Raw genomic sequence first — 10,540 nt, forward strand, 5'->3', positions numbered from 1 at the left:
AAATGGCGTCTGCGTTCTTGGACATTAAGGGGGCTTTTGACCTGACGAAGGGGTACAAGGCCGTGACCGAAATTTCCAAGGTCCGACCTAACAAGCTCCGTGTCGTGGTCAGTGATCTGGCACAGGCCAATGCTATCGCTTGCTCTGAGCTCTTCACACGCGAGAATCGCGTTTACATACCCGCACGAGACGTGGAGATCGACGGTGTCATTACCGATTCGAGTCTGTCTGTCGAGTGTATCCTAAAAAGCGCAACCGGTTGCTTCAAAAATACCGAAACACAGGCGAAGATTTTGGATTGTAAGCAATTGCGGTCCATGTCTCTCGTCGGCGGTAAAAAAGTTTACACTCCGTCAGACTCGTTTCGCGTTACGTTTGCCGGATCTGCACTCCCTAGCCACGTCTCGATCGACCGGGTTCGTCTGCCTGTGCGATTGTATGTACCCCGTGTTATGAATTGCACCAATTGCAAGCAGTTAGGCCACACAGCCGCCTACTGCTGCAATAAGGCACGATGTAGCAAGTGTGGGGAGACTCATGCGGAAGATTCTTGCAGTGTAAATGCTGAAAAATGTATTCACTGTGGGGAAAACCAGCATGAGCTCTCCACATGCCCGGTGTACATGCAGCGCAGAGATAAAATCAAGCGGTCACTTAAGGAGCGTTCAAAGCGTTCTTACGCTGAGATGCTGAAGAAGACCGTGACCACTTCTACCATAACATCGAACCCCTTTGATCTGTTGCCCTCCGATGAAACCGATTCTGACGATTCATCAGCGGGAACATCTTATGCCAATCCTGGGGAGTCTAGGAAGAGGAAAAATGTTTCTTCTCCTAAACTTCCCCGTAAAGGTCCTAAGATTTCCCGAAGTGTAATGAAAAGTACGAACAAACCAAACAGTGCTGCGGAAAAACCGAAGCAAACTCCTCCTGGGCTTGCAAATTTAAAGTCCCAGAAGGAGTTCCCAGCACTGCCAGGAACATCTAAAACCCCAGTTGTTCCTTTTGCACATCCAGTTGATGAAACAAACTCTGGGTTAGTGAAATTTTCTGACATTGTGGACTGGATTTTTGAAAATTTCAATATACCCGATCCAATTAAAATTTTTCTTACAGCATTCCTCCCAACAGTTAGATCATTTTTGAAGCAGTTGACTGCCCAATGGCCCCTCCTTGCAGCGATTGTATCCTTCGATGCCTAATTCAACTGCGTATATGAAGGATTCTATCTCTGTCTTACAGTGGAATTGTAGAAGTATTTTACCAAAAATTGATTCGTTTAAAGTTTTAGTAAATAGAAACAAATGCGATGCATTTTCCCTTTGTGAAACTTGGCTTACTTCAAATATTGATCTCAACTTCCATGATTTTAATATTATTCGCCTTGATCGAGACACCCCATATGGAGGAGTACTTTTAGGGATTAAAAAGTGCTATTCTTTCTATCGTATTAACCTCCCCTCGATTCCAGGCATCGAAGTTGTCGCATGTCAAATGACAATACAAGGTAAAGAGCTTTGTATTGCCTCAATATATATTCCTTCCAGAGCACAGGTTGGGCAACGACTGCTCTTTGATTTAATAGAACTTCTTCCCTCGCCACGTTTGATTTTGGGAGACTTCAACTCTCATGGCGTGGCTTGGGGTTCCCCATACAATGATAACCGCTCCTCTTTAATCTATAACCTTTGCGATGACTTCGACATGACTATTTTAAACAACGGTGAAATGACACGTATCCCGAAACCTCCAGCGCGCCCAAGCGCTTTGGATCTATCCTTATGTTCGACGTCGCTACGGTTGGATTGCACATGGAAGGTTATCCTTGATCCTCACGGTAGCGACCATTTGCCTATTCTTATTTCAATTAATAACGGGTCGACTCGCATGCGACCAATTGTCATTCCGTATGACCTCACACGGAATGTCGATTGGAAGTTATACGAGAAAATGATTTCAAAAGCGGTCGAGTCGATTCAACATCATCCACCACTTGAAGAATACAACCTCCTCGCGGGCTTGATTCTCGACGCCGCGTTGCAAGCCCAAACGAAGAAATATCCCGGCGTAACGATCAAAGAACGTGCTCCGATGTCTACACGCAAAGATCCGACGCGTTTAAGGCCTACCAGAAGGGAGGTATACCTGGCGACTATTTACGGTATTCGGAGCTTAATACCAAGCTTAAAAGTTTGGCTAAAGCAAAGAAACGCGGATATTGGCGTCGGTTCGTGAACGAGACGTCGAGGGAGACATCGATGAGCACTCTTTGGAACACAGCCCGAAGAATGCGGAATCGCGTAACGGTCAACGAAAGCGAGGAGTCTTCAAGTCGGTGGATATTTGATTTTGCCAGGAAAGTATGTCCGGACTCTGTTCCTGAGCAAAACATTGTTCGCGATGCGTCTCCGGGCCACGACGCGATAGAATCACCTTTTACGATGGCAGAATTTTCAGTTGCCCTCCTGTCCTGTAACAATAACGCGCCTGGGTTAGATAGAATCAAATTCAACTTGTTGAAGAATCTACCCGGCAATGCCAAGAGGCGCTTGTTGAACTTGTTCAATAAGTTCCTGGAGCAAAACATTGTACCGCAGGATTGGAGGCAAGTGAAGGTGATCGCCATCCAAAAACCAGGGAAACCAGCTTCTGATCACAACTCTTATAGGCCGATTGCAATGCTATCCTGTATCCGGAAATTGATGGAAAAAATGATACTCCGTCGTTTAGACCATTGGGTCGAATCAAATGGTCTACTATCAGATACTCAATTTGGCTTCCGCCGTGCCAAAGGGACGAATGATTGTCTTGCGTTGCTTTCAACAGATATTCAGCTGGCGTATGCTCGCAAAGAACAAATGGCGTCTGCGTTCTTGGACATTAAGGGGGCTTTTGACCTGACGAAGGGGTACAAGGCCGTGACCGAAATTTCCAAGGTCCGACCTAACAAGCTCCGTGTCGTGGTCAGTGATCTGGCACAGGCCAATGCTATCGCTTGCTCTGAGCTCTTCACACGCGAGAATCGCGTTTACATACCCGCACGAGACGTGGAGATCGACGGTGTCATTACCGATTCGAGTCTGTCTGTCGAGTGTATCCTAAAAAGCGCAACCGGTTGCTTCAAAAATACCGAAACACAGGCGAAGATTTTGGATTGTAAGCAATTGCGGTCCATGTCTCTCGTCGGCGGTAAAAAAGTTTACACTCCGTCAGACTCGTTTCGCGTTACGTTTGCCGGATCTGCACTCCCTAGCCACGTCTCGATCGACCGGGTTCGTCTGCCTGTGCGATTGTATGTACCCCGTGTTATGAATTGCACCAATTGCAAGCAGTTAGGCCACACAGCCGCCTACTGCTGCAATAAGGCACGATGTAGCAAGTGTGGGGAGACTCATGCGGAAGATTCTTGCAGTGTAAATGCTGAAAAATGTATTCACTGTGGGGAAAACCAGCATGAGCTCTCCACATGCCCGGTGTACATGCAGCGCAGAGATAAAATCAAGCGGTCACTTAAGGAGCGTTCAAAGCGTTCTTACGCTGAGATGCTGAAGAAGACCGTGACCACTTCTACCATAACATCGAACCCCTTTGATCTGTTGCCCTCCGATGAAACCGATTCTGACGATTCATCAGCGGGAACATCTTATGCCAATCCTGGGGAGTCTAGGAAGAGGAAAAATGTTTCTTCTCCTAAACTTCCCCGTAAAGGTCCTAAGATTTCCCGAAGTGTAATGAAAAGTACGAACAAACCAAACAGTGCTGCGGAAAAACCGAAGCAAACTCCTCCTGGGCTTGCAAATTTAAAGTCCCAGAAGGAGTTCCCAGCACTGCCAGGAACATCTAAAACCCCAGTTGTTCCTTTTGCACATCCAGTTGATGAAACAAACTCTGGGTTAGTGAAATTTTCTGACATTGTGGACTGGATTTTTGAAAATTTCAATATACCCGATCCAATTAAAATTTTTCTTACAGCATTCCTCCCAACAGTTAGATCATTTTTGAAGCAGTTGACTGCCCAATGGCCCCTCCTTGCAGCGATTGTATCCTTCGATGCCTAATTCAACTGCGTATATGAAGGATTCTATCTCTGTCTTACAGTGGAATTGTAGAAGTATTTTACCAAAAATTGATTCGTTTAAAGTTTTAGTAAATAGAAACAAATGCGATGCATTTTCCCTTTGTGAAACTTGGCTTACTTCAAATATTGATCTCAACTTCCATGATTTTAATATTATTCGCCTTGATCGAGACACCCCATATGGAGGAGTACTTTTAGGGATTAAAAAGTGCTATTCTTTCTATCGTATTAACCTCCCCTCGATTCCAGGCATCGAAGTTGTCGCATGTCAAATGACAATACAAGGTAAAGAGCTTTGTATTGCCTCAATATATATTCCTTCCAGAGCACAGGTTGGGCAACGACTGCTCTTTGATTTAATAGAACTTCTTCCCTCGCCACGTTTGATTTTGGGAGACTTCAACTCTCATGGCGTGGCTTGGGGTTCCCCATACAATGATAACCGCTCCTCTTTAATCTATAACCTTTGCGATGACTTCGACATGACTATTTTAAACAACGGTGAAATGACACGTATCCCGAAACCTCCAGCGCGCCCAAGCGCTTTGGATCTATCCTTATGTTCGACGTCGCTACGGTTGGATTGCACATGGAAGGTTATCCTTGATCCTCACGGTAGCGACCATTTGCCTATTCTTATTTCAATTAATAACGGGTCGACTCGCATGCGACCAATTGTCATTCCGTATGACCTCACACGGAATGTCGATTGGAAGTTATACGAGAAAATGATTTCAAAAGCGGTCGAGTCGATTCAACATCATCCACCACTTGAAGAATACAACCTCCTCGCGGGCTTGATTCTCGACGCCGCGTTGCAAGCCCAAACGAAGAAATATCCCGGCGTAACGATCAAAGAACGTGCTCCGATGTCTACACGCAAAGATCCGACGCGTTTAAGGCCTACCAGAAGGGAGGTATACCTGGCGACTATTTACGGTATTCGGAGCTTAATACCAAGCTTAAAAGTTTGGCTAAAGCAAAGAAACGCGGATATTGGCGTCGGTTCGTGAACGAGACGTCGAGGGAGACATCGATGAGCACTCTTTGGAACACAGCCCGAAGAATGCGGAATCGCGTAACGGTCAACGAAAGCGAGGAGTCTTCAAGTCGGTGGATATTTGATTTTGCCAGGAAAGTATGTCCGGACTCTGTTCCTGAGCAAAACATTGTTCGCGATGCGTCTCCGGGCCACGACGCGATAGAATCACCTTTTACGATGGCAGAATTTTCAGTTGCCCTCCTGTCCTGTAACAATAACGCGCCTGGGTTAGATAGAATCAAATTCAACTTGTTGAAGAATCTACCCGGCAATGCCAAGAGGCGCTTGTTGAACTTGTTCAATAAGTTCCTGGAGCAAAACATTGTACCGCAGGATTGGAGGCAAGTGAAGGTGATCGCCATCCAAAAACCAGGGAAACCAGCTTCTGATCACAACTCTTATAGGCCGATTGCAATGCTATCCTGTATCCGGAAATTGATGGAAAAAATGATACTCCGTCGTTTAGACCATTGGGTCGAATCAAATGGTCTACTATCAGATACTCAATTTGGCTTCCGCCGTGCCAAAGGGACGAATGATTGTCTTGCGTTGCTTTCAACAGATATTCAGCTGGCGTATGCTCGCAAAGAACAAATGGCGTCTGCGTTCTTGGACATTAAGGGGGCTTTTGATTCCGTTTCTATTGACATTCTTTCGGGTAAACTTCACCGACAAGGATTTTCTCCAATTTTGAACAATTTTTTGCACAATTTGTTGTCCGAAAAGCACATGCATTTTACGCACGGCGATTTGGCAACTTTTCGCATTATCTACATGGGTCTTCCCCAGGGCTCATGTTTAAGCCCCCTTCTTTACAACTTTTATGTAAATGACATCGACGAATGTCTGGCAAATTCATGCACGATAAGACAACTTGCAGACGACAGTGTAATCTCTGTTACAGGAGCCAAAGCTGCCGATTTGCAAGGACCATTGCAAGATACCTTGGACAATTTGTCTGCTTGGGCTTTACAGCTAGGTATCGAATTCTCTCCGGAGAAGACTGAGATAGTAGTTTTTTTCTAGGAAGCATGAACCTGCTCAACTTCAAACACAATTAATGGGTAAAACGATTTCTCAGGTTTTGGTACACAAATATCTTGGTGTCTGGTTCGACTCTAAAAGCACCTGGGGTTGTCACGTTAGGTATCTGATGAAAAAATGTCAACAAAGAGTGAATTTTCTTCGTACAATAACCGGACAATGGTGGGGAGCCCACCCAGGAGACCTTATAAGGCTTTACCAAACAACGATGCTGTCTGTTATTGAGTACGGGTGTTTCTGCTTCCGCTCCGCAGCAAACACACATTTGATCAAACTGGAGCGAATACAATATCGTTGTTTGCGTATCGCCTTGGGTTGCATGCAGTCGACCCATACGATGAGTTTGGAGATCTTAGCTGGAGTACTACCATTGAAAAACCGCTTCTGGAGCCTGTCTTCTCGCATTCTCATCAAATGTGAGGTCTTGAACCGTCCTGTGATTGAAAATTTTGAAAGGTTAATCGAACTTAATTCTCAAACCCGTTTTATGACATTGTATTTCAATCACATGTCCCATAATATTAACCCTTCTTCGAATATTCCAAATCGTGTCGACTTATCAAATACTTCTGATTCTACTGTGTTTTTCGATACATCCATGATAGAAGAAACTCGTGGAATCCCGGATCATTTACGCGTGCAGCAGATCCCCAAAACTTTTTCCAATAAATATCGAAACATCAACTGCGACAATATGTTCTACACTGACGGATCACTTCTTGATGGGTCCACTGGCTTCGGTATTTTCAATAACAATTTAACCGTCTCCCATAAGCTTGATAATCCTGCTTCTGTTTACGTCGCAGAATTGGCTGCAATTCAGTACACCCTAGGGATTATCGAAAAAATGCCCACGGACCATTATTTCATCTTTACGGACAGTCTCAGTTCCATTGAGGCTCTCCGATCGATGAAAGATGTTAAGCACTCTCCGTATTTCCTGGGGAAAATACGGGAACATCTGAGTGCTTTATCCGAAAAATCGTATCAGATTACCTTAGCGTGGGTCCCTTCTCACTGCTCGATACCGGGCAATGAGAAAGCGGACTCTTTGGCTAAGGTGGGCGCAACAAACGGTGGAATTTATGAAAGACCAATTGCCTTTGATGAATTTTTCTCATTTGTACGTCAGAATACGATCATCAGTTGGCAAAATGCTTGGACCAGAGGGGAACTGGGAAGGTGGTTACATTCCATAACCCCCAAGGTGTCGACGAACCCGTGGTTCAAGGGGTTGGATGTAGGTCGGGATTTCAATTGCGTGATGTCCCGGCTTATGTCCAATCACTATAGATTTGACGCGCATCTCCGTCGTGTTGGGCTCGGGGAGAGTGATATCTGTGCCTGTGGTGAAGGTTATCACGACATAGAGCACGTTGTTTGGTCATGCCCTGTACACCGTGACGCCAGGTCTAAATTAATAGCTTCCCTGCAGGCCGAAAGTAGGCAGCCGGCTGTTCCTGTTCGTGATGTCTTGGCGAGCCGTGACCTATCCTACATGTCCCTTATATACGTTTTCCTGAAATCCATCCACGCCCCAGTTTAGTCCTATCCCCTTCCGCCTACATCCAACCAAACGATAAGAACACGTTAAGACCCCGTATCCGGAAACAGCAACTAGACCCGCACGATACTCTCAGGTCCCGAGGGAGACAACCCAATATGCCAGTCCGTAATATCTTGGCCCAGCAGCGGAACATGTGCTTACCTATGGCAATGAAAACCATCATACATTTCAGCTCGTAGTCGGCAGCGAGGATAAAAAATTTGCTTTTAGTTATTAAGATACTTTAGAAAGTAAGCTACCAGATATAATTAGCGCCGTTAAACATTAAATTGTATTTGTGCCGTGTCAAATAAATTATAGATGAACAAAAAAAAAACAAAAAAATAGAGACCCACGGACTGGCCCCGTCTACATATGCACTGATGATGATTGTATGTAGCAATCGAAATACGTATTTGTACGGACTAGTAATATTTTCATTATTTACTTCGTTGAGAGTATACAAGCCAAGTGCATCAAATGTACGAGATGTTTATATCCTCTCATTAACAGGAATTCTAAACTTTGTTTAATGAACAAACTTTTGATTTACAAACAAATTTTTAGACCAGCAATGCTTTATGCTGTACCGATCTGGTCAAGTTGCTGTTCAACAAGGAAGAAAACGCTCCAAAGGATTCGGAATAAAATTCTGAAAATGATTTTGAAGCGTCCTCCTTGGTTTGGTACACTCGAATTACATAGACTTACTGGTGTTGAACCATTAGAAGCTATGTCAAATAAAATTATTAACAATTTTCGACAAAAATCGTTGCAATCCTCAGTTGCTACGATAAGCTCTCTTTATAGCCAATAAGTTAGCAATTAAGTTAGTTGTAAGTTTACTTCCCCTGTTCTGACAAGTAGGATAAAATCCCTACGAATGATCAGTCCTAATTGCGAAAGCAAACAAATCCTAACAATTAAAATTACAAATTTCTAACAGTGTTGAGAAGTCACCATTTGTGATTGGACACACATACTCATTATTTACTAATATTTATCATAAATACTTAAGCTACTAACAAATCCCCCCCTTAAAAAAAAATCAATAGTTACTTCTCCAATTTCTAGTAGAGTTTAATGGAAACTTATAATTTTTTTTCTTCTGATTTCTTATATCATTCTACTAAGACGTTCAGCAAAAAAATTTCAAATTCTATTAGAAATATTGAAAATGTGGAGAAATGGCTGCAATCCTTCCACCAAAATTAAACTAGAGAATGTCTTAGTAAATCATGTGAGTGATAACGAATTTGGCTGCATATTTTTCATCGACTTAGATTTCAGACAATTACGCACTGAATTTGGAAGACATTGGAAGTGTACTAAACCTGAAACAGCACCAGCTTGCTCATATTTACTTACCAGCTTTTTTTGTCTCCACTCCTTAGTTTTTCTGTATGTGATGCTACCGAATATCCAAAGTAAGTATTAGTAGCTCCGTATTTGACGATAGGAAGACGCGTTTCAAAGTTGAAGCATATTATTGAGGAAACTGACATCACTATTGTCGCAGCCAAAAGAGGCATCCAGGAACAGTTCTTCATAATTTTTCTTCGCTGTTTGCAGTCATTCATTAATTAGCAATTATCACTACTAGATTAAGTCAACGTACAGCACTATTTTGGCATATTTTTTAACATTCAGCACCTCTATGAACTTGTACTCTCAGCGTCGCTCGACATTCTTGCAGAACGCTACTAAGATTGAAGCTAAAACAAGTATGCGCATACAACGGGATAACAATTAGATCATTTTATTGTATGCTATTATAATAATAATAATAATAAGTTTCAAATTATTAGCTGTTTATACCTAAATTGGTATGCTGTTTGAAACTGCGGTAGTTTTTATAATCAACAATTTTAGCAGCAAATTGAACTCACGAATATAGCTGATTTCGTGCGTACGTATTCTAACTAAACTAGTATTAAATTTCGAGAGATGACACTATCTGGTATGTAGCACAAAATAAAAAAAAAATAGGCGTCAAAATTTAATAAAACGAAACAAACAATTAAATTCTAGTGTTTTCGTTAGATTATCCTCGAATTACTAATGTCGTTTTCGTTTTTGCGGTATAGCTACTAATTTAATGCATACATATATCCATCGTAATTGCCGTATACAGCTATTTACACAGCATTGGGTATATTTGATCAACAGTAGGTAACGTTCCCATTCACCATACAATCTCAACTCCGACTAACACTAGTTTACCGTTCAAATATTTCTCAGTAGTAAAATGTGTCATTGATTCCGGTTGTTTTTTTTTTTCAATCTGACGTCTCGTTTCGATAGGCATGTTATCACAAAAATGCTTTCACCTTAGCATTTAGAAAAACATAATTGCTGCGTACAATAATAACACCAATACATAAAGATATTTCGAACCTCGCTTACGTTCTACATCAATCACTCACACATTTGCATCCCACCGGCTGTAGAGAAAGGAAAGCTATCTTATCGCTCCACGTGGTATACACTATTGCACAGAGGATGGGTGGGTGATGCGGTAAGGCGACGCGATACACAACACAGCACTACTTGATGGATTGCGTGGAGTTCACCACCATCCGTACACAATCGCTTAATTCAACGATTCACGATCGCTACACAATTTTTTCATTGGTGCATTTTGTATTAACAACTCAAAAGTACACTAACTGATAAAATTACAGTAGAAATAAAAATATACAATCAAAATAATAACCAGCCACACAAATGTCCCTCGAAAAGTAGGCAAAATAAAACTTAGGTGCCGCTGGCAGAGCAACGTATATACGTCCTTACCTCTCGATATTATGAAACTCACTGAATGTCTCCG

At 42.7% G+C, this 10,540-nt stretch overlaps 1 protein-coding gene across 7 annotated transcripts in view; it reads right to left on the reverse strand.

The window, feature by feature from the left end:
• LOC129718943 (integrin alpha-PS1) overlaps positions 1–10,540 on the reverse strand; it is a 178,513-nt gene extending 167,973 nt beyond the window's left edge. For 3 of the 7 annotated variants that reach the window (XM_055670196.1, XM_055670195.1, XM_055670189.1), the window contains exons 1-2: positions 10,137–10,527; positions 9,079–9,425 (exon numbers count right to left, since the gene is read on the reverse strand). Coding sequence is in view for 6 of the 7 variants with exons in the window: in XM_055670195.1 (XP_055526170.1) it covers positions 9,079–9,290 (212 nt within the window). In the remaining variant the exon portion in view is untranslated. Of the gene's footprint in view, positions 1–9,078; positions 9,426–9,528; positions 9,552–10,107 lie in introns of those variants that run through there. The other 4 variants (XM_055670192.1, XM_055670191.1, XM_055670190.1 and 1 more) reach the window with 4 other exon arrangements.

This window comes from Wyeomyia smithii, chromosome 1, assembly GCF_029784165.1.
Source record: "Wyeomyia smithii strain HCP4-BCI-WySm-NY-G18 chromosome 1, ASM2978416v1, whole genome shotgun sequence".
Lineage (NCBI taxonomy): Eukaryota > Metazoa > Arthropoda > Insecta > Diptera > Culicidae > Wyeomyia > Wyeomyia smithii.